The 21,792-nt window shown below is 42.5% G+C and overlaps 6 protein-coding genes across 7 annotated transcripts; 4 read left to right on the forward strand and 2 right to left on the reverse strand.

The window, feature by feature from the left end:
* Window positions 1-710: 710 nt before the first annotated feature.
* LOC103625921 (cyclin-dependent kinase C-2) lies at window positions 711-3,919 on the reverse strand. Its single transcript, NM_001353172.1, has 12 exons — window positions 3,641-3,919; window positions 3,434-3,515; window positions 3,272-3,362; window positions 3,142-3,171; window positions 2,924-3,036; window positions 2,753-2,825; window positions 2,541-2,661; window positions 2,338-2,455; window positions 1,902-2,041; window positions 1,763-1,820; window positions 1,549-1,619; window positions 711-1,459 (listed from the first exon to the last, which is right to left on the reverse strand). The coding sequence occupies exons 1-12, from the start codon at window positions 3,748-3,750 to the stop codon at window positions 919-921; spliced, it is 1,548 nt and encodes a 515-aa protein (NP_001340101.1). The 5' UTR covers window positions 3,751-3,919; the 3' UTR covers window positions 711-918.
* On the forward strand, window positions 3,749-6,695 carry LOC103627993 (WPP domain-containing protein 1-like). Its single transcript, XM_020537920.1, has 4 exons — window positions 3,749-3,943; window positions 5,870-5,976; window positions 6,096-6,548; window positions 6,674-6,695. The coding sequence occupies exons 1-4, from the start codon at window positions 3,749-3,751 to the stop codon at window positions 6,693-6,695; spliced, it is 777 nt and encodes a 258-aa protein (XP_020393509.1).
* Window positions 6,696-7,415: 720 nt separating this feature from the next.
* LOC103627994 (DNA replication licensing factor MCM3 homolog 1-like) lies at window positions 7,416-8,307 on the forward strand. The gene is made up of 3 exons (XM_008648287.4): window positions 7,416-7,611; window positions 7,706-7,868; window positions 7,974-8,307. Exons 1-3 carry the CDS (start codon window positions 7,429-7,431, stop codon window positions 8,264-8,266), a joined length of 639 nt encoding a protein of 212 aa, XP_008646509.2. The 5' UTR covers window positions 7,416-7,428; the 3' UTR covers window positions 8,267-8,307.
* A 1,135-nt stretch (window positions 8,308-9,442) lies between these two features.
* On the forward strand, window positions 9,443-10,276 carry LOC109939423 (calcium-transporting ATPase 8, plasma membrane-type). Its single transcript, XM_020537607.1, has 3 exons — window positions 9,443-9,512; window positions 9,692-9,790; window positions 10,029-10,276. Exons 2-3 carry the CDS (start codon window positions 9,710-9,712, stop codon window positions 10,272-10,274), a joined length of 327 nt encoding a protein of 108 aa, XP_020393196.1. The 5' UTR covers window positions 9,443-9,512; window positions 9,692-9,709; the 3' UTR covers window positions 10,275-10,276.
* A 118-nt stretch (window positions 10,277-10,394) lies between these two features.
* LOC109939424 (calcium-transporting ATPase 5, plasma membrane-type-like) lies at window positions 10,395-11,133 on the forward strand. Its single transcript, XM_020537608.1, has 3 exons — window positions 10,395-10,534; window positions 10,641-10,686; window positions 10,764-11,133. The coding sequence occupies exons 1-3, from the start codon at window positions 10,455-10,457 to the stop codon at window positions 10,944-10,946; spliced, it is 309 nt and encodes a 102-aa protein (XP_020393197.1). The 5' UTR covers window positions 10,395-10,454; the 3' UTR covers window positions 10,947-11,133.
* A 3,058-nt stretch (window positions 11,134-14,191) lies between these two features.
* On the reverse strand, window positions 14,192-18,344 carry LOC100285583 (uncharacterized). Of its 2 annotated transcripts, NM_001158474.2 has the most exons (10): window positions 18,073-18,344; window positions 17,798-17,914; window positions 17,477-17,634; window positions 16,880-17,001; window positions 16,527-16,720; window positions 15,609-15,791; window positions 15,400-15,518; window positions 15,149-15,288; window positions 14,806-14,886; window positions 14,192-14,611 (listed from the first exon to the last, which is right to left on the reverse strand). In NM_001158474.2, exons 1-10 carry the CDS (start codon window positions 18,076-18,078, stop codon window positions 14,508-14,510), a joined length of 1,224 nt encoding a protein of 407 aa, NP_001151946.1. In that variant the 5' UTR covers window positions 18,079-18,344; the 3' UTR covers window positions 14,192-14,507. The 2 variants fall into 2 exon arrangements, 1 of the variants encoding a protein (NP_001151946.1); NR_182181.1 differs by lacking the exon at window positions 15,400-15,518.
* Window positions 18,345-21,792: the final 3,448 nt, after the last annotated feature.

Genomic DNA, 21,792 nt, shown 5'->3' on the forward strand with positions numbered 1-21,792 from the left:
AAGTTTATATAAATTAGAGAAGCAATCCGGCTAGGAATCGTTCCGACCCACTAATCCGACACAAACGAACAAGGCCTTAAAGGGTGTTTGAATATACTAGATCTAATAGTTAGTGATTAAAATTAGTTATAGGCATCTAAATACCCCTTCAACTATTAACTATTTTTAATAAATTAGTTAATAGTTAGTTAACTATTTATTAACTAGCTAATTTCACTAATAATTTTTTAGTCAACTAACTATTAGGTCTAGTGCATTCACACATCTCTTAAGGTTTGTTTATTTTGCTCTCAATTAATATGGATTGAGTGGGTTTTAATTTAGAAAAGTCAACATCTTTTATAATTTTTTCAATCCTACCTAATCTATATATGATAGTAATAATCGAACAAGACATTCCCAATCTATATATGATAGTAATAACCAAACAAGACATTTGTTGCATGTGCAGAGATGCCACGAGGCCTGTCTCTGCCTGTGCAGCCTCACAGATAGCCATGCGGTGTCCACCCACCAAACCATGTATATTTGGCTTATAGGGACTAATTTTTAGTCTCTATTTTCTTTCATTTTAGTCTCTAAATTACCAAATACAAAAACTAAAAATTTATGTTAATTTGTGCATTTAGCAATTTAGAGACTAAAATGAAATAAAACAGAGAGACTAAAAATTAGTCCCTACAAAACAAACACCCAGCAAAGCGATCTCATACGGAAAGTTTACTATTATTGTGTTTAAGTTGGTTTTGTGATGAGGTAAAAATGAGACTATGCTAAGGGTCCCTTTGGCAACGCTCGGGCTTGCCACAAACAGCCCTATTACGATATCTGGACTGTATTACAGTACTAATCACAACATGATTAAACTGCAAAGATGCTGCAAATGCATTCTGCATATACATACATCTCAATGCCACGTTATTGCCAGTTCCCATACTGCTGCTGATTGCGGGAACCACCACCCTGGGAGTAGTTTGATCCTCGGCCTGGACCGGACGCGCCATATGGACCACCCTGTTGGTAGTTTGGACCTCCAGCTCCATAGCCACTGCCACCGCTGCCCCGTGGACCAGCTGTTCCACCCATTCCACCTCCAGGATAAGGAGGCCCTCGCCCTTGCTGGGGATATGGGCCACTGCCATAGCCACCACCCTGACCTCCACGGTTCGGATTGTAGCCTCCCCCCTGATTCCCACCCGGAGGATACCGGTTAGGGCCTCCTGGTCCTCGGGGCTTTGTATAGTGATGGCCTGGCCCAGCTGCCACAGGAGGCACATTGTGCATACCCTGGCCAGGCCTGATTTGAGGATGTGCTTGCCCTGGCTGCTGGATTGGAGGCAAGCGAGAATGTGGTGGAGGATGATTAAGTTTTTGACGCTTTGCAGCTTCCTCTGCCTGCCTCTGTTGCTGACGCTTTTTCTTAGTCTGGAATTCATGTGATGCCTCATACTTGGGCAAGCTGTATAAGCAAACAATTGTAAGTTAATTGGAGAAGACGGTAGAAAGAAGCTATGCGGCAATGTAACAAGAAATGGCATTTGATTGCACCTTTTTGGATCGCAAGGTAAAGGATCAGTCCAGAAATATTCCGCATCAAGTGCATCTTTTGCTGATATCCTCTGAATAATTTTAAAAAAGTGAAAACTTGTTGAGCCATGAAAAACAGATCTAAATGGTATTTGTAGACAGCAAATAGCACCAAAAAAACATCAAATGGCCAAACAAATAAAACTTTCTGTAAAATTCACACAATGTAGTATACCTGTGATGGATCTAAAGTCAACATCTTCTCTAACAGATCCAGTGCATGCCGATCAAAACTATAATTATACAGAAGAATGAGCAATAATCAGGCGACTTAAAAGCCATATAGGTGCAAATATACGTCATGTATCACTCACTGTTTAAAGAAGTCTTTAACTCGTCTCTTTAATGGCCGGTGAGGCTTGAAGTTGTTGTACCATGGCATTTTTGTGACACCAGGCCAGATTGTGTCGTCAGGGGTACCACAAAGCTCGAAGATCTTAGTCAGCTGCTCTGGCTGCATGAATAGCATAGCATCACAAGGAGATGCAATTGTAAGTAAATCAAGGCCATGATGGAAATCTATGCAACAATATAGCTAAAGACATGAAGCATAAGATATGCTGAACAGCATATGTATGTGACTGATCATTCTATGAATGCAACAGCAAACATAATAGCTGGCAGTTTATTTAACCAAGGCGTAAGGAAACACAAAGGGACTCAAGTAAACATATGTGCTCACAGATTTGGTAATGGGCAATACTAACGAACCAGGAAACTAACACGCAAAGGCCTGAAAAAAAAAACTACCTCATTCTTTCCAGGCAATATTGGCTTCCCATTGAGCAGTTCTGCAAAAATACAGCCCACTGACCACATGTCAACGGCTGGACTATACTTTGTGCTTCCAAGTAGCAACTCTGGAGGTCTGCAACCACAATCCAGGAAGACGATAAGAACCTTGCGATAACAACTGTAAACATGATAACAGAACCAGTGAAAATAGACAATACCTATACCACAAAGTGATCACACGGTTGGTAAGGTTTCCATTGTGATCACTGGAGAATGATCTTGCAAGGCCAAAATCAGCAAGCTTTAAGTTACCCTCGTTATCTATCAAGAGGTTAGATCCTACAACAAAGTATCAAATACAATATGTTAGCTCAACAAGAACAAATAAAATGAATAAGGAAAACCCAGCAGAGATGTGCACAGCTAATACCTTTGATGTCTCGATGCAGGACTTGATTGACGTGACAATAGTGTAGGCCTGTAAGCAGCTGCTTCATGTAACACTGGAACAAGGCCACACATCACAAGATCATTTCATCAAGGATAAAACCATGACACATCCAAAGCAAAGCACTGCAGTTACTTGGATAGGTGGTTATACCTTAATCTGTGGCACAGTGAACCGCATTCCTGGTCTATCAGCAAGCCCAGTGAGGTCATGATCCATATACTCGAAAACCATGTAAATGCTCCCCTTGTACTTGTTGCCGTCAACTAATTAAAAAACACAAATAATTCGTGCCAAACATTACCATTGCTCTAACTTAACCCTCAAAAATAAAGCAGTGGAACTCAATCACAAGATAGAGTTCGCCATACTTGGCCTCCCTTGCTCGTCCCGCTCTGGGCCTGCAACAACAACCCCGAATCCAATCATCAGCACGCCAGTGGACAAAAAACAAGTAGACATACGCACATCTAATTCATTTTTATTTGTGGTTGTAACCACCTGGGGAGGTGACGATCTCCTTTAGCTTGATAACGTTCTGGTGGTGAAGCTTCTTCAGGATCTTGATCTCGCGTATGGCGGTGATCGGGAACTGTGGCGACACAGCCAGGTCAGAGCCAAAAACGAAGCCGCGAGACGAAGTAGCAGGGAGGGCAGACTCACCCCTTCCCGCTCGTTGTCCATGCGGATCTTCTTGAGCGCGACGATCTCGTTGGTGCCCGTCTCCTTCGCCATGTACACTTGCCTGGCGGCGGCGGCCGAGTAATGAAGCGAATCGGCGGATTAGGCGAGTAGACAGGTAGAGAGATCATCAGATCGATTAGGGCGGATGGGAAGGGGGGGGGGGGGGGGGGGGGGGGGGGGGGTTACCCGTAAGTGCCCTCGCCGATCTGCTCGAGCTTCTCGAAGCAGTCGACGCTGCGGGAGCCCCATGACGGGGCCTCGTCTAGGTTGAGCTGGCCAGGTACCGCCACCGCCATGGGCGCCGGAACCAGAGGGGGTGGGGCTACAACCCTCCTTCCGAATCAGGTCGGGTACGATTGGGCTCTCGAGTCTCGACTGTCGAGGAGCCTAGTGTGGTGCGTTGCGCGGCGGCTGCCGGATGGTGGTGCTGGCCTGCTGGGCTACGGCGGGGCAGGGGCAGGCAGGGGCAGGGGCCGGGGCCGGGGCCTGGTAGCTTGATGTAAGAGGATAGCGCGTGGTGTTCGGTGTTGGGCGTTGGCGACGTTGTTCGTTGAGATTTTTTTTTTAAAATAGCCTTTAAAATAATTTTAAAAGAGTTAGATATTTTTTAAAAACTACTCTCTACATTTCAAAATATAAGTCATTCCAAGATTTTTGGAGAGTCAAAGTTTTTTCAAGTTTGACCAATTTTATACAATGAAGTTTATATCATAAGATTTTCCATTAAATATATTTTATATTATATTTATTTTGTCTTATAAATCTTTATGATTTTTGCTATATTTTTTGTCAAATTTTAAAAACTTTAACTTTCCAAGAATCTTAGAATGCACCTTTTATTTCTTGTTTATACAGTGGGTCTGAGAATTAGCCTTAATTTATAGGATTCAAAGGAAAAGCGTGTTTGGGTAGAGATGTAAAGGATTTTAAGTAGTTTAAATACATTATGAAACATTGGTTGAATGTAGTTGTTGTGCTCTACATTTGAGTTAGTTATATAGTTAGAAATTTGAGTTGACATGTTTGTGTTTAAGTTAAATTTGATTAGTATATTTAGATTTTAGTTTGTTAGTGATAATATTTGGGGTAAAAGTTTAGTTTAAATTTAGTTATTTTGTTACTATAGGTTATATGTTTATATCAGTTTGATATGCTTGGTTGTTTAAGCCAAGGATATTTATTTTCCTAGAACTTATATTTTCATAAAAACATGATATACAACGGGAAGAGAAATAGTGAAAATGGAATCGTCATAGAGATTTATGCACGGACACGTCTTACAATGATGCACATGTTCTTTCCGAGCTACCCAACGTCTAAGTCTAACTGTGAGCGTGTTGAGCCAACTCACATGTCTTAATTGACGCACCTTGACACAATTATATGTTGCTTCTATATAAGAGGTCATTTTATTGTAAGTAAATATTGATAATCATTTTATTTTATTGCTCTTTGATATTGTGATTAAATTACTAATAAGTTGGTGTCACAAACTCACAACATGTTTAGGATCATGAGATATGCTTTTTCAGATGGTCCCAACAAATTTTATGTAAGATACCTACTTTTCAATGAGTGAACTTGGGGTCACACCAACAAGAGAGTGTGAAGATGACAGTTGGTGGCCACCAAAGTCCGGCGTCGGCGATAATACTTTTTAGGGTTTGGGGAGCAGAGGAGTTAGGGGGAGAGGGAGGGAGGAGGCAAATGGACACACAACGATGTAGCCAGGTGGAAGAAAAAGAGAGGAGGTCGTTGCATGGTTCTGTATCTCCTAGTCACGCCAGGTGGGATAGCGTGTCACGTGGTGTCGGTCAACACATGAGTGGCCTAATATTTTAGTAGGTCAGTTATATCGTACAGGTCACGGTAGCCGTTTAGTTTGGTCGCACGAGAAGATTGGCGCGGTCAAGCGTGTTAGTTTTGAAAAAACTTTGTTATTATTTTTAGAAATATTTTTTTTAAAAAATCAATAAAAAATTTGTTGAGAGTGTGAACAGCCAAAAGAACAATAAAAAAATCAGGACTCTCGTGACATGTGTTTCCATTTTTTGGGCCTAGATAAATTGGAATGTGGATTTCTTTTAATGTTTTCCCCTTTCAAATGTGGGGTTTTCAGGGTTTGTTTGTATCCCTTTATTTTGAAGGAACTGAAATTCACTTGATAGAGTAGGTTGTTTAGTTTGGAATTTGACATTCCACCACTTTTTTAAGTGTAGATATAAGTCCATTCCAATTTCATAAGATGAGGTGTAGAAATTGAATTTATGCATCATTATTCTATATTTGTACAATATAACTTATAACACACTCCTCGGTTCGCTTCCCTTTAGTAGAAATGCAGCATATGACCAAACTCGGCTGGGAGGGATAGACTGTCCTCCCGATATTCTCTACTAACTATTAAGACAATAGTGTAGACTGTCTCCTGTGCCCCCGCCTCCTCCTCTGCGCGCGCCCATCTTCCCCGCGAAAGCTGCAACCGCCACGCTGAGAAACCCGCCGGATCTCGACGCGGCCGAGTGGGCGCACGCACAGGCAGCGGCGGAGGAAGCTTGCCATCCCTACCCCCATCTAGCCCCCGCCATACTCCGACCCTAGGGTTTCCGTCCAACTCTTCCGTAAGGTTCCAAAAAAATAGCCAACGACGAGCTGGCCCCGTCACCGCTCCTGCGGCCGCCGCCGCCCCCGCCCCAGCCGGGGGCGACCATTCCCCGGCCTTCTCGTTCAGCATCTGGCCGCCGACGCAGCGCACGCGGGACGTGGTGGTGCGGTGCCTCGTGGAGACGCTCGCGGGAGACACCGTCCTTTGCAAGCGCTACGGCGCCGTGCCGGTCGCCGACGCCGAGCCCGCGGCGCGCGCCATCGAGACCGAGGCCTTCGACGCCGTGGCCGCTGCGGGAGGCGCCGCCGCCTCCGTGGAGGAGGGGAACGAGGCGCTGCAGTCCTACTCCAAGGAGGTGAGCCACCGCCTCCTCGACTTTGTCAAGTCCCGCTCCGCGGACGCCAAGGCCGACCCGCCGTCGGCGGAGGCCCTGGCCCCTGACGCGCCCGAGGCCAGTCCGCGCGTTAGCGCCAGACAACCAGTCATTCCGTACCTGATCTTCCTGAGATGAGATTGAGTTGTGTCTTGAGTTTGTGTGGAGACTGCAGCCTGTGTGTGTGGCTTGGGTCTAGGTCTGTGTGACTTTAACGTTAGCTGTTTGCACATCTATGCAGTTCTTCTTCCATGGATGTCTGATTTAGTGCGTGCTCTTTTTTTCTTCTTGCAATGACTGCCCCCTGACCAAGGATTATGTTCCGTTTGCTGTGACGCTCATGCATCGAGATATAAATAAAACCCAATTTCGTGCCCTGTCCCTGTCTGCCCCTGAGGTTTGCAGATCAGGAGGCCTCGAGTGATAGGTCCGAAATAACAAGCTGAATCCTCCCATCTTTCAAGCCATGTTTTTATTTCGTAACTGTCGTCGTTGATTTGAAATCTGATTATGGGTAGGCCTGGGAATGGGTCACAATCCAGCCCTAACCCCACTCCAATCCTAGAAGACTTAGAAGCTGACTCGGCCCTACCTAAATCCAAAATAATTTGTTGTAGCTCAATCCAAATCGATTTTAAAACCTTCTCACCCTAACCCGCTCCGATCCTTTCAAAATCCATGGGCCAATCCACATTAGCAATCCAAGGGTCCTCATAAACAAGCAAACACCTCCAGCGACTAATGAATCAGTACAAATCCATGGCTCACGCTGTCCACATGGGCGCATAAGAGCAATAGTTAAACAAGCTAGCACGTAGACTGTGCTATCTAAAAATACACAACACCGCTATCTAAAAATACAGTGTTGCAGTCAAAATATAATCATGTCCATTCAAATTGTGCTATCTAAAAATCGAATTATTACAAATTGTCAACGATTTCGTCTCAGTTTTTTTTATAAAATTCAAGCTGATGCCATGGCTTGAAGCTGGTGCCATGGTTCTTGCTGATCGTGGTGTTGTCTGCATTGATGAATTTGATAAAATGAATGATCAAGATCGAGTTGCTATTCATGAAGTTATGGAACAGCAAACTGTAACCATTGCAAAGGCAGGAATACATGCCTCACTAAATGCAAGATGTAGTGTAATTGCTGCAGCAAATCCAATATATGGAACTGTAAGCTGCTAAGCTCTTATCATGTCTTTCACTTGCTCCATAGTACCTCTTGATTGTTTGCTATTTCTGACAACAATTCCTGGCTTTATGACAGTATGATCGTTCATTGACACCAACAAAGAATATCGGGCTTCCGGATTCACTGCTTTCCTGTTTTGATTTACTTTTTATTGTTCTTGATCAAATGGACCCTGAGATTGATCGGCAAATCTCAGAACAAGTTGCACGAATGCATAGATATTGCACTGACGATGGAGGTAGTTTTTCTGTTTTACAGTCCAATATATATTCAATATATATTTGTTTTCAGTTCTTTAATTCTTTTCGTTTGGTTAATAAAAGACAAACCTCATAATCTGTAGGAGCAAGGTCTCTTGATAAAGAGGGATATGCTGAAGAAGATGATGGTGATGCTAATGCAGCCATTTTTGTCAAGTATGATAGAATGCTCCATGGTCAGGATAGAAGAAGAGGAAAGAAATCCAAGCAGGACAGGCTAACTGTCAAATTTCTGAAGAAATATATTCATTATGCGAAGAACCTTATTCAACCAAGGCTCACTGATGAGGTAACCTTTTCCAATCCTGGATACAGTCATACAGAGCAATACAAAGTTGTGGAGGTATTAGTGTTTATGGAAGAGCTACAGGTCTGAGATCCATGCAGAATTTAGAGTTTTTATGATGTCAAATACCCTCAATCTGCCCACAGAAATATATGCAACTAACATACACCAATTAATCAGAATGGTGGCTAGAGTTCGTATGATACTAATTAACTCCACCCAAACATACAGAAAGAAAGTATGGACAACGACCAATATCTGAACAAAGGTCTAAACAAATCGGTAATCCAACTCCAATCTTCAGAACATTGACAACTGATAATAAACAATAGACTAGAATTACCAAAAAAAACTAGAAGCTCTAAAACCAGAAGACAAACTGAAGCTTTCCTCCTAGAAAATGTTAATAAAAGCTATGAACCAAGCTGAAGCTTTCCTCTAGAAAGAACCACACCTATTGGAGAGATCTGGGTTGGGCTACGGCTGGGCTATGGCTGCTGGGTCGAGAGGACGACCTCCACGATAGGGACGACGTCTCCACGGGGCCGCCTACAGGTATCGTGTCGCCTCCTTGCGAGCGTCGCGCCGCCACCTCCCTGCGAGTACCACACCTCCCTGCGAGCAGCGCGACAGTGTCTGAGAGATTGAGATGTAGCCCTTTCACATGATCCACGGGCTTATGCCCTTTCGTTTGATCCAGTAGCACATTTCGGCTTTGTTTGATGATTGATTCATGTCGGCCGTTTAGTGGAGTGTCTTGATCCAACTCTGCCCTAATTAGTGGAGAACCCAAAAAAGCTCAAATTTGTTAGCCCACAAGTTTGGAGCCCCTTTCTGCCCATGAGTTTATACGGCCCATTCCCAGGCCTAATTATGGGTCATAAATACAGTTCATTATGAATCCTCAACGATCAAATGCCTATATCGCAATCTTCTGTGTACTTTTTGCTACTATACTGTATGTCAGCTGGCTTTGGAATCAATACCAAGCTACCATCTCGTTCAAATGTGGCCTCGCTACTGAAATTGAATGAATCGTCTGTCTCCCATTTTTCTTTACGCCGACTAATTCTGCACGATGGCTTGTTTTTGTCAACAAGTTCAAAGAGCGTTTGGTTGGTGCTAAGCCTGTCTGATGACCCGTATCTACTCTCGGTTGAAGATGAATAGGTCTGGTGTGTATGTGTGGTATGGTTGCTCTGCTTTCCTGGATTTACTCAGCCATTCTGTTCGATATGGCTTTATACTCAATCTCCAATCGTCGTCCAGGTCGCTGATCTAGGTGTCATGTGATGCAGACGCTCAAGAAGAAGGTGCCTTCTCAAGGTCAAAGAAGGTGCCCCATTTCTTCTCCTTGTTTTTGCTTCGACACTTATCGCAGGAGGTTTGCATGTCGCTTGGCATCATGATTTATGGTTGTGGGAAGCATCTCATTACCTAATTCATATGTAGAGTTTCTAATTGATGAGCTTACTGTTTCTAATTGCTGCCTTACCTCTTCATTTGTTGTCCTAGGCCGATATAGGTCTTTCAATGGGCATTTCAGGGACAGAAGTTGCTAAAGAAAGCTCTGACATTATAATCTTGGATGATGACTTCACGTCAGTTGTCAAGGTTTGTTTGGTAGAATTATCCAAGAGGACCTAACTGAGTTCAGCACTGATTTTCTTTCCTTGTAAAAAATAATTCCACTTGTTTGGAGTTCACACATTGAAGTCCTGACTCCTGAACATAGCAAACATGCATGCCTTTTTTTGGTATAATGTGCATTTCTAGGCTATAATTCTTGTTGCAGAAGTCTACCTGGTGAGATTTTACGATAGAATTTATGGATATATACATTCTCTTTCAGGTTGTTCGTTGGGGACGATCTGTCTATGGTAATATCCAGAAATTCATTGAGTTCCAGCTCACCGTCAATGTTGCTGCACTTGTCATTAATGTGGTTGCTGCTGTGTCCTCTGGTGATGTGCCCCTAAATGTTGTTGAGGTTCAGACAATTTTCATCCTTTTTTGTGCAATTTACTCGAATGCTGCCATTGCTTCTTCATTCAAGAAGTTAGTTGTCATGTTGCATGAAACATCTGCTGAAGTTTGATATTATGTATAAGTATATATGTAATTTTAAATCTTTTTGATAAACAATTTATATAAAACTCAGATACATATAGCTTAACAACGACACAGCATTTTACCTGAGACACATGTATTTCCAGGCTGTTTCTCATCAGTATCATATACTTCTTTCACTTTTCAGCTTCTGTGGGTGAACCTCATAATGGACACACTTGGAGCTCTTGCATTAGCAACCGAGCCTCCAACAGACAACCTTATGAAGAGAAATCCTGTTGGTCGAAGGCATGTCAAATGATCCAAAATTTCTTGTTGACAACATTGTGTCCAATACCTATATACTATGCTTTTTTAATTTGGAAACATTTTTACCCATACTTTTCTACTGCAGGGAACCTCTTGTTACAAATATCATCTGGAGAAACTTGTTTGTTCAGGTTAGTATTCCTTCATTATACAGCTGGATTCTGTTAAAAACTCTTTGTTGTTCTGATATGTTTGGAATTTTACACAGGCCCTTTACCAAGTAGCAATTCTTCTGCTTTTCAATTTTGATGGAGTAAGGATTCTGCGTCTGCAGAATGAAAGCCGATCTGATGCTGAGAAGATAAAAAATACTTTCATCTTCAACACATTTGTATTTTGCCAGGTGGAGTATTTGTTCTTCAATAATTTAAGAATCATAACAGAACATTAGTGGACAAATCTTGCTTCACCTTTTAGACAAAAACATACTGACATTGGATTGTTCCCAAAAGGAAAGATCAATATTAAGTTGACTATAAATTGATAGTAGTTTTCCCCCAAAAGGGACTAATGTGTACCCTAGCCTTGATACTACATGGATATTTTTCTTCACGTAAGGACTCGTTATAAGCTATTCATTGCTTTACCATAGTCGAATTTCAGGTATGGCATAAGTTATGTGGAAGTTGGTTATATGCGCGTGACTTGGACTGTTTTTGGTCAATTTTCAGTGACTCACTATTTTCTTTGCACTTTGGTTTGTTCCAGTAATTTAATGTGGCCAGCTTTAACCTCCTAGAATCTAGGTGTGTGCCCGTGCGTTGCAACGAAAACATATAATACCATTGGTAACTTATGTAAGCTGGGGATGAGCATCGACACATATTTGACCGGATCTTTTTCTTCCTTGGGGATCTGGGAGTGTTGCAACGGGAACATATAATACCATTGGTAACTTATTTATCGATTTAGGTGGGGCAGCAGGCTGCTGTGCTCTTGGGAGAGCAGCCCGTCTACCACGCCATACAGCGTACCATTGGCTGTAGGGCCGTCATGCCCTCAGTGGCGCTGCCCGGCAAGGAGGGTGGGTATTTGGGGGAGTATCGGCGAAGTATTACTTAGACCATCTAACCAACTCAGCTAATTTGCAGTTCCAGTGAACACAACTGAAGCCGCGTGTATTCCGTTTCATCATCGATTATATGCATTATTATATACAAGTTAATGCAACATAGATACTGCTTTCTACCCACTCAATTCTCCTATTAATATGCATTCACAGTAAATACAACAATCTCCTAGCAACAAAACCTTAAAAAACAGATGTATTCCTGAGCGTGTCACTTGTAGGCGTGAATGTAGTATTGGAAGTAGAAGTCCTGGATGAAGTTGGCAAGCCAGCGGGAGGCAGCGAAGCACAGCACGGCCGTCGACACGACCGTGGCCCTCTGAACAGTCGACGTGAGGACCGTTCCATTGGCGACGGCAAGGAACCCGACGAAGGCGACCGAGGCCACCTGCAGGGCAGCCTTGAGCGCCTTCATGGCCTTGAGCGGTGCGTTGCAGCTCCTGCACTGCACCACGTGTGACCAATACCTGCCATGAGCATCCACAGTTATATGTTTCCGTTGCAACGCACGGGCACACATCTAGTATATTAATAAGAGACTGAAACATGATCACGGTCGAGAAAATCTCCGAACCCTAACCCCCACACTAGCGAGCCGTCACTGCCCACTCTGCAACGGTCCAGTCGGAGGGTGGCGTGCAGGACGTAACCCGGGATTGGACGGGACACAACGAAGGGATTTTTTTAATCAAGCTCGAAATCCGCCCCGAGTGGGATCAAACTGGGATCTAGAGGTGCTACTTAGAACCCTTAACCACTACACTAGATGTAGTATGCAAATAAATTCTATATAGAACCATATTAGCTTAACTGATCTATGTCTAAATTAAGACTATTAAAATAAAATTCAATTCCAAGCATCCAAATGGGACCTTAATATTTCCTGTGCTTTTTATGCGAAATGAGCTGATTGATATAAAATACCAAGCAATTTCCTATAATTTTGTTTTAGGGTTTAGGGTTTTAGGGTTTATGGTTTAAGGTTTGGGATTTAGGATGTTCTGAAAAGGACATCTTTAGTTTCAGTATATAAGACGTGGGCAGAGACTCATGCTCTCATTGGTTTGTTGTGTGTGCCCATTCAGCCTCGCGTGAAGCTGGCCAGCTGGATACGCCCACTATAGATGCACGAGCGGATGCAGATAAATGGATTTAAAATGGTTTGTTTTGCATCCAATTATACAGTCTGTATCTTCTATATGCAGACAACCAAACATAAGTTTAGAGAAAGTCAACGTACCAGTGGTGAGTGGTCCAAGGTGAGATGACGTGGGCAACCAACATGCGGTCAGTGATTGTATATCTTGTGATCTGCTGCATCAACATGTTTGATGGAGGCATATGCTAGGTAACTTCTGCGGCCTGGTTTCAGCTTTAACCACAGATTTGGGAAGAACGTTGAAACTACCATCTCATTATAACACAAGCATGAATCATGATGTGCTACAAGGACAGATTAAACGCGGGGGCAGCCGGCAGGGGGCTCCAGCCCCCTACCACCTCAGAACCAATTGATCCACTTTAGGGCTTGTTCGGTTCTACCCCAATCCATATGGATTGAGGGGGATTGAGGGGGTTTCAATCCTTAGCAAGTCAAAATTCCTCTCAATCCGTATCAATCCCCTCCAATCCATATGGATTGAAAATAACCGAACAAGCCCTTAGCACCTCCATGATTTTTTATGCCATTTGATGGAGTTCTGAATAATTGAAGCTCGCTGGACATCCCAAAGGTTAAAGAAAGAGTCTAAATCACAATGTTGGGTGGGCAAATTGTTAGTTGGTCCAATACTGTGTTATGTTCACTCCCTTCTTTTTTTAGAATTGCTACTTCTTTTTTGAGGTCCACCCCTGATCTATTAAGCCTGTCTCCAGCCGATCGTGCGTATGTTCGTATAAAACACTGTTTTGTACTATATAGTACACTGTTCACGAAGTTAAGCTTGAAATATAAGATAAGATAGATAAGCTGCTAGATACAAACTAAGATAATGAAAACGTAAAGTTGATAGAAATGTTGTGGTCTTCATATTCATGCATAAAATTTCTCTAGAAAGTAAAACGAAAAGAAACGAAAAGTGACTAGTTAGACAAGCATGTTGGCAATATCTAGAATAAGTTGGGACTTCACAAAAGATTTCTTCCAAATGATGCAGCACGCAGCACGCTAAGCTTCAACAACAGTACTTCTTTATAGGGACTTTCATCATTGCTGCTTGGCAAATTTGAAAGCAAAGAAATAAGTTTGTTTTTGACAGAGATCACATGTCCTTTGGATCTGGGAAAAGGCTCCTTCTGTGAAGAAATGGATTTAGTGAGAAAGTGTCATGTTTTCTTTCTTGTATAGCTTCCCTAGATTAGTCCTGCAGCCCACCTTGGTGGCTTCTCTGATCTTTTGCTGCTCCTTTGAAGCCCCTCCATACAGTGTTGTTCTTGTTTCCTTTTATTTAATAAAACTTACAGTGGAGACTGGGGAGTCTCCCCTGCTGTATTTTCAGCTTAAAAAAGGAACTAACTCGGGCTAGTAGTTACCCACACAGATTTCAAATATATGTTTTATATATATAGCTGATCTCTACCTTGCTAGTAGATGATATTTTTGTTAACACTTTCCACCGGATGCATCTAGTCTACTGATTAATTGTAGTTAGTTCAAAAAACTGTATGAACTAAACACCAAAGAGTTGGCATTGTGATCAACAGATCACCCTCTAGATCCACAAACGTCCTCCAACAAAAAAGCAGCTATGACAATACAATCTAGTACATGTTAGTTCCTCGTCTAGATATATAGATTGCAATCTACAAAAGACAATGAAATCTATCGCAAACCCTGCAACCAACATGATAGGTGCAATGGTACTTGTCTAAAAGTGCTGTCCTTCACTCGTCATCTTCTAAAGCATCCTCATCTTCATCTGGTAGCTCTATATCTTCATTATCAAGTGTGTTTCCTGTCTGAGAAGTTGACTCATTTCTACCAAACACTGTAGATCAAAAGTTGAGAAACCATAAATTATAAAAATTCTAGGAACACAAGTGACAGTATAAATTGTCTACAGAGGAATCAATGAGACCAACCAAACTTTTGCTAGTTCAGTAGTTCTCCTCTATACATATATACGAAATGAAATGCATAAATATAAGCAGAAATGATATTAACCAATCACAAGAAACATACTCTCAGATTTAGATGAGTCCAGCAGATATGGGAGTTCCAGAAGCTGAAGAAAAGACTCAGTTTGTGGATTCCTGCAGCAAACTGTATAACAGGGAAGAAATGTGAAAATGTTATGTTATAACTTTTGTAAGAGAAGAGAATAGATTCAATCTTTATCCCAAGTATGGTCTTACAAAATTGTCAGAATCACAACTATTTTTTCCTAGTTTTGCTTATTGATAGAAAGCCATTGGTTCAAAGCAAATGTGCAATGTGTAACACCGAACTTAAAGGACTGAACAATATATAGCCTAATAAAAGCTATAAGTAGCTGATTGAGTCACAAGTGAATATTCAAACTTACCTGTTATGGACTGTTTAGATGTTGTACTGGAAGGATTGAAAGATGGTGCAGTCTGAACAAAATCAAAAGGCTTAGCTCCTCTAGTATTCAACTTGCTCCTGACCCATTGCCGGTCTTCTTGAGTGTCGAGCTGCTCATCCCTTTTAAGTAAAAAAAGTTGAATATCTCCATATTTAGCAATGGCTACAATTTTTTCAAAGCATGAACTATGTGCTCAACTGCTAACAAATAAAGATATTATATGCACCGACCGCATAGTAAACTGTGTCCGTGCTAAAGGGAAAACACTGTTGAATTTTCGTGTTATTGCAAGCCATTCTTCATCATACTGGATTTCATATGGTCCTGGATTGGATGGAATGTCTATAACCTAAAATGGAATGGATAACTTCAAAAACAAACATGTACTAAAAACTTTTATTAATATTGATGGAAAGTATCCTGAAAGAAATGAGAGTACCTGCAAAAAATTGCGCCCAGGAATGCACTTATCAAGTGCAAGAAACTTCGTTGTAGGTCCATTCTTGCCATGCTGGATAACAGCAGGAAACTTACAGTGAAGGTGCGCCGAAAACCAGTATGGTGGTTTTAGCTTGTTCAGTAATTCAGCTGCAGGTTTGCTGCCTAGTGTTCTATTGTTAACCTAGAAAAAATAAATAAGGATTGATGATAATATAACATTTGCATTCCAGAAGATATATGAATAAGAGTTACAGAAGAATAAAAGATGTTCGTGGTAAGAAAGTAAATTCACTCAAACTGTCAAACACGTGCATGTGCCAAACTAAAACAAGGAAACCTAACGACAGTAACCCTACAGGCTACAGCCTACAGATCTGCACAGTGGTCATCATGTACAAGGATATTTTTCTAGGTACAAAATAAAAACAGACAACAAAGTTGGATCCAAAGGTGGTGCACAATTTGGAAGCACTGCAAGGACAAGGGCATTTACAGGAGGGAGGAACAGATTAGATAGTCGGCCCTAGTAAGAAAATCAAGACTCGAGAATCTAAAGGGAACCCCTAGCCAAGGAAGTTAAGATCCAAGAGTCTGAAGAAAACAACAGGCCAGGTTTCACCTAAGTCTTAGCAAGATTTATTCTTTGTAAAATGGAAGGAGCAATACATGTTCTAAAACTAATAGGGGTTCTGATCTTGTGATATTTAAAAGATTGTTATCTGTGGAAACTGTGACACACTGACACCAGTTGTTAATGTCACTTCTTTGGTTAAGTCTCCAAATGAATCATGCAGTGTTCTAGCACATTAAAATTGAATGTCACGATAAATTTTGATGAAGTATATGGTATAGGGGAAGCAATGACATCATGGCATTAAGCTTTAAAATAAGCCAATCTCATGAGTGTGTACATCACCTCATCTTCAAAGTTCTTCTTCACACTAATGAGCTTCTGCCAGTTTCCATACTCGGTAATGCCCAGAGGCCAATCATGTGACAAGAATACATCTAGCGGCTCCTTCAAATGCATGAGCTTGAGAACATCATAATGCCTTACATGGTACACAGACCGTATAGTATCTTTATTGTATGGAGGCCTCTCATAGTGTCCTGTGTAAGGAGCGATAAGTTTGGGTTACTCAATGCACAAAAAATACAGTTGGGTCATTTTTCATTAGTCTTCTGCCCTTATATGATAGTACCCTCTAGATGCAACCAAGGTTAAAATAACAAATCCAAGTATCACATGTAAAACAAAAATAGACTTGCCTAAATGATAATGGTGTTTGTTATGTATTCCTGACAATCCACCAATTCGTATGTTTCCAAACTTAACAACACCAGCAAACCCCAAAAAGTATATGTTAGGTGCTGCCCATCCTCCATAGTACCTGATAAATAGTCATTACATTTTCCAATGAGCAAAAAAAAAAACATCAACTATAGATAAAGCACCGAAAGGTTGCTCAAAGTACATTGTTAATCTTCTTGCTAATACTTTGAACTGGGACGTAAGTTACAAGAAAGTCTGAATCTTGAAACAACTTCATTCAAGAGTGGGATCTATTCGTTCACATGCCTTTTTTTTATGTGCTCCATATTTGACTACACCATGGAAACCTGAACTAATGGACTACAGAGGTGGCAACTAAACATCATAATTCACACAGCAGTTAGCTTCTAGCAGAGGGAAACAGGCCCTTAGTTACACACTTCTGCTACAAAAAGGTCCCTAGTACAAAATTCAGTTTCCAAAATTTCATGGCCACAGATTCTAGTTATTTGTAAACAAACATGAACTTGAGGATATGTTAACAATCTAGGGGAAAGGGGAAACCACAAATTATAGAAATTGCAAACACTCACAATTCCCACAGATAATTGGATGCTTCGTGGTTTCCACCAATAAAGATGGTTGGGTACGGAGCAACTGCTTCTCCTGAGTAGTACTTCCAAAATGTGTTCATGGTACGATACTTTTGTGGAACGCTAACACACTGTAAATCGTTCTCATTCCTAACAGCCTGGAAGAATAATGCAATGTCCGAAGTGAGATATATTACATTTAATAGAGAACTATTACAAATATGGCTGATGCTTCTCACATCTCTCAACCGTGCGAACAACCTTAATTCAAACGGAACTCTTCAGAACAGCTCAACAATCCGGAGGGGGTGCGGAGCCTACCTGGAAATCGCCGCAGCAGAGGAGGAGGTCAATCTTGACGCCCTCGGCCTCCTCGAGCCTTCGCAGCGTGTCATAGACTATGTCCAGCTCCCCATGCATGCACCCCTCCACCGCGATCTGCACGGAAGCACCCGGTCATGCATTACGTCGAACACCTTGCGCCCGCGGGCAGGAGGACCAACAGCATCCGAACCGCAAGTTCTGAGCGGCAGGAACCCCAGGAGGATGCACAAGGGGGAATCCAACATAGACGAAGAGTTGCAGACGTCGCTTACCTTCATCGCGCCGGAGACTGGAGCTGGAGGGAGAACGCTGGATGGAGCGCCCGAACGAGTAGCAGGCGGCCGCGGGGCGGGGACGCCTGGATGGAGCGCCGAGTACCCGGCGGCGGAGGAAGGGGTGGGGGTGGCTGGAGTGCCTGGATGGAGCGCCGAGTACCCGGCGGCGGCGAAGGGAGAGCTGAGAGCTGGAGGGAGTAAGGTGGATGCAGCGCCCGGCTCACGCTCACCCTCGACAGTATTCCATTCCACCTGCCAAAAAAACCCAAAAATAACATGTTCACTGGAGTTTAAACTCAGATAGTAAGGAACAAACTATTGCCCTAACAATTGTACTTTAGTACTTACTGATTTGTATTATATAGATGATAGATAATATATTTATTTATTTTTATTACATAGTAAAAGCCCTGCACCACGCCACCCAAAGAGAATGGCCACGTCTCCTTTTAAATGGCAGCCATCTGATGTGCAATCGTCGGCTGGTGATTGCCTCTCCCTCTCCGATTAGAATAAGACTACTACCGTATTCTCTAGAACTGGCTACTCGCTTCGTCCGCTACACTCGACAAGGCCTTGGAACAGTCGACGGGCGTTGCCCCGTCTTCGTCTCTGGCCTCAGCAACGTCGCCGGCCCCTGCCACCCCGTCCGCGACGGCGCTGCTCCACCCACGGCCGCACAGCGGGAGGCGTTCGAGCATGGGCTCCTGCTCATCTTCTCCTGAGGGCATGCTGACGCAGACGCTCGCTCAGCTCAAGAAGGAGCTCCTCAGCCGCGCGCCAGAAAAGGCGAAGTTCCTTGGGGCTTCAACTCCAGCGAGGACGACATAGCGGCCTTGTCGAAGGAGAGGACGCGATCGAGGCTATGCTCTCCTCTGGCCCCAGACGTCGAAGCTGTTTGGATTCCATTTACTTGCTACTTGTGTTGTCATCTTCCTTCCAACTTTACTGATAGGATGTTTGGTGTGAGCAATGAATTAGTCCATCATCTTCTCACTATCTTCTCAGTTCTCACCACCTCAATTTGGACTCAATTTGGATGTAGTGATTATTTAAACCAAACACTCCCTGAGTGCATATATCTGATTTAGATGCGATAAACATCGAAGGCATTATTGTTTCAGCTAAGGACATAGCATGTGAATAATTATGAACACCGTTTCAAAATCTTTCATACTACTTTCCCTTTTCTGAAGACAAATAGATGTTTACTTGCGGTTTTATAGTATATACTATGGTCGGCATCAAATTACCGACGCTGACACAATATATTGCATACATATTAAATTTAGCATTTGCTAATAGAAGTTTACTTGCACTTGAATAGTACAATATATTAACTACTGATAGTGACACAATATGCTGAGTACATATTAATTTTTTTCCGTTCCAAATGTTATTAACCAATTAAGACGAACTTGGTTATTTCTATGGGTACTCATATATTTCCTTTTCTCTCTTTATATGGATGACTTCCGCGGAGCTTTGTCTATTTATTTGACAGCTTCTAATGCTACTATCTTGCTCCTCCTGTTGGGGACTTGTTCTCAAGCACTATGAGTTAAGAACAAGGCAACATAGAAAATGTTAATCGTAAAAGTCCTTCGTCCCCCGAAGCATTATTTCCCTTAGGACATAATGGTTTACGGACGAAGGTTATGAAGGATGTACCTTCATAAATTCATTAAATAATGACGAAGGATGGAATATAAAGAATATAAAAGACAACATGAACAATTACATATTATTATCAGGCATAAACAGAAACATCATTGAATTACAGGTGTACCTTCAATTGGAAGGAAGTGACAGTACAAGCGTGACGCAAAAAGCGAATGCCAAGTCAGCGTCCCCAGTACGGGGGTACTGTTCACCTATTTATAGGCACGGGACACAGCCCATACAAAATTACATTCATGCCCTTTATATTTGATAATAATTCTATGGTAATCTATCGAGGTCTGAATAGCCTTTTCAACTTTAAGTCGGTTTCATTTTCTGCAACCACGCCGAAGCTTTCCTGCTGACATCTTCGGTGTTGTACCAAGACCTTCGTATTATCCTGGTCTTCTCCTGGCGTGATAACGACTTGAGTTCGAAGGTACCTGCTCACACATTATACTTCCAGAAATACTGTTAAATCCTGTTTTTGAGGACCTTCGGATGCCGAAGGTCCCCAACAGTAGCCCCTTGCAATATTAATTTGTTTAAAATAACAAATTTAGATTGCAACGTGAACGAAGGCTTTACGTCGAAGGTCCGAAAAAACACCTTCCCTTTGCTAGAATAGCAACAATCACTGACAAGCGGGGTCTTTGAATTTTCAACGCTTTTGGCGTATAAATACGGGCATACCGCAAACTCATTTGACACGCTTTCTGGCCAACTGCTCTCGCTTACTCAATTTTTAGCTCTTGTGCACTGCGATTTGCTAGGCTTTTGGTTTTGAAGCTTCGGCTTTGAAAATAGTTGTTTAGCGTCTCCGAAGATGTCCGAAGATAAGAAGACTGTTGCTGAGACGAAGCTGAGCCTCGACGAAGAGAAAAATTTGGGGTTTCTTATAGCGATGTCAAAGACCAACACAGAAAAAATCACCAAGGAGATTCTGGAAGGTTTATCTGAGGATACTGGTGACAGTGACAGCTATGATGTGGACAGTGGTGGTGAAGACTCCGAAGATCGTCCATGGCGACCAAGCCATTCAGTTTATGGTAAATCAACTATCAAAGAGAATCATTTTGTCAACATGAGAGGAAGGTATTTCCGGGATTTGTCCATTGTGAGGGCCGACGAAGGGGAAAAAACTTGCCCACACCCTGAAGAGAATGAAGTCGTAGTGTACCGAAGCTTTTTGAAAGCTGGACTGCGATTTCCCTTGAGCAGCTTCGTTGTGGAGGTACTGAAAATATTCGAAGTCTATCTCCATCAACTTACCCCCAAGGCAATTATAAGGCTAAATATCTTCGTGTGGGCCGTGAGAAGCCAAGGTCTGAAGCCTGACGCAAAAAGCTTCTGCAATATACATGAATTATCATATGAAACAAAACCTTGGGGTAAGGAACAGTATCACAACAATTTTGGCTGCTACAGTTTTGTTTCTCGGTCCGGGTCAAGCTGCCCCGTGCCAACCTTTCGAAAAAGATGGCCCGGAGACTGGATGACAGAATGGTTCTATGTGAAGAGTGATCTGACAATACGAGAAGATATCAAAGGTATAATTATGCGCCCTATTTGGCAAAGCTTCGGCCTTCGAAGGCCGAAGGTTGAAATGAATGAAGTTGCCGAAGAATGCCAGAGGGCCTTCGGCGCAGTCTGTTCTTTCATTGGGACAAGAGACTTAGTACAAGAGCATATTGCCTTCAGGGTATGGCCGCTCGCAGAGAATTGGGAAATGCCACAAGAAACCGTAAAAGAGGCCGACGAAGGTGGACTTATCAGGTTGAAGTACACTTTTAAATTTGGAGATAAATTCGTTGAGCCAGATGATGACTGGTTAAAAAGCATTGAAAATTTAAGTGATGAGCTGCTTGGGACCTATTCGAAGGCCGAAGACACTGCAATGTCAGCAGCCTTCGGATGCCGAAAAAAGAAGAGGCTGAATCGGGTATTTGATGCAATCGGGTTTGTCTACCCTGACTATTGCTATCCCATTCGAAGGCAGAAGAGAAAAAGCACAACCTCTGCAAAGGAAGAAGCTGCAATTGCTCCTAGCGAGCC

Source organism: Zea mays, chromosome 5 (assembly GCF_902167145.1).
Source record: "Zea mays cultivar B73 chromosome 5, Zm-B73-REFERENCE-NAM-5.0, whole genome shotgun sequence".
Taxonomy (NCBI): Eukaryota; Viridiplantae; Streptophyta; class Magnoliopsida; order Poales; family Poaceae; genus Zea; species Zea mays.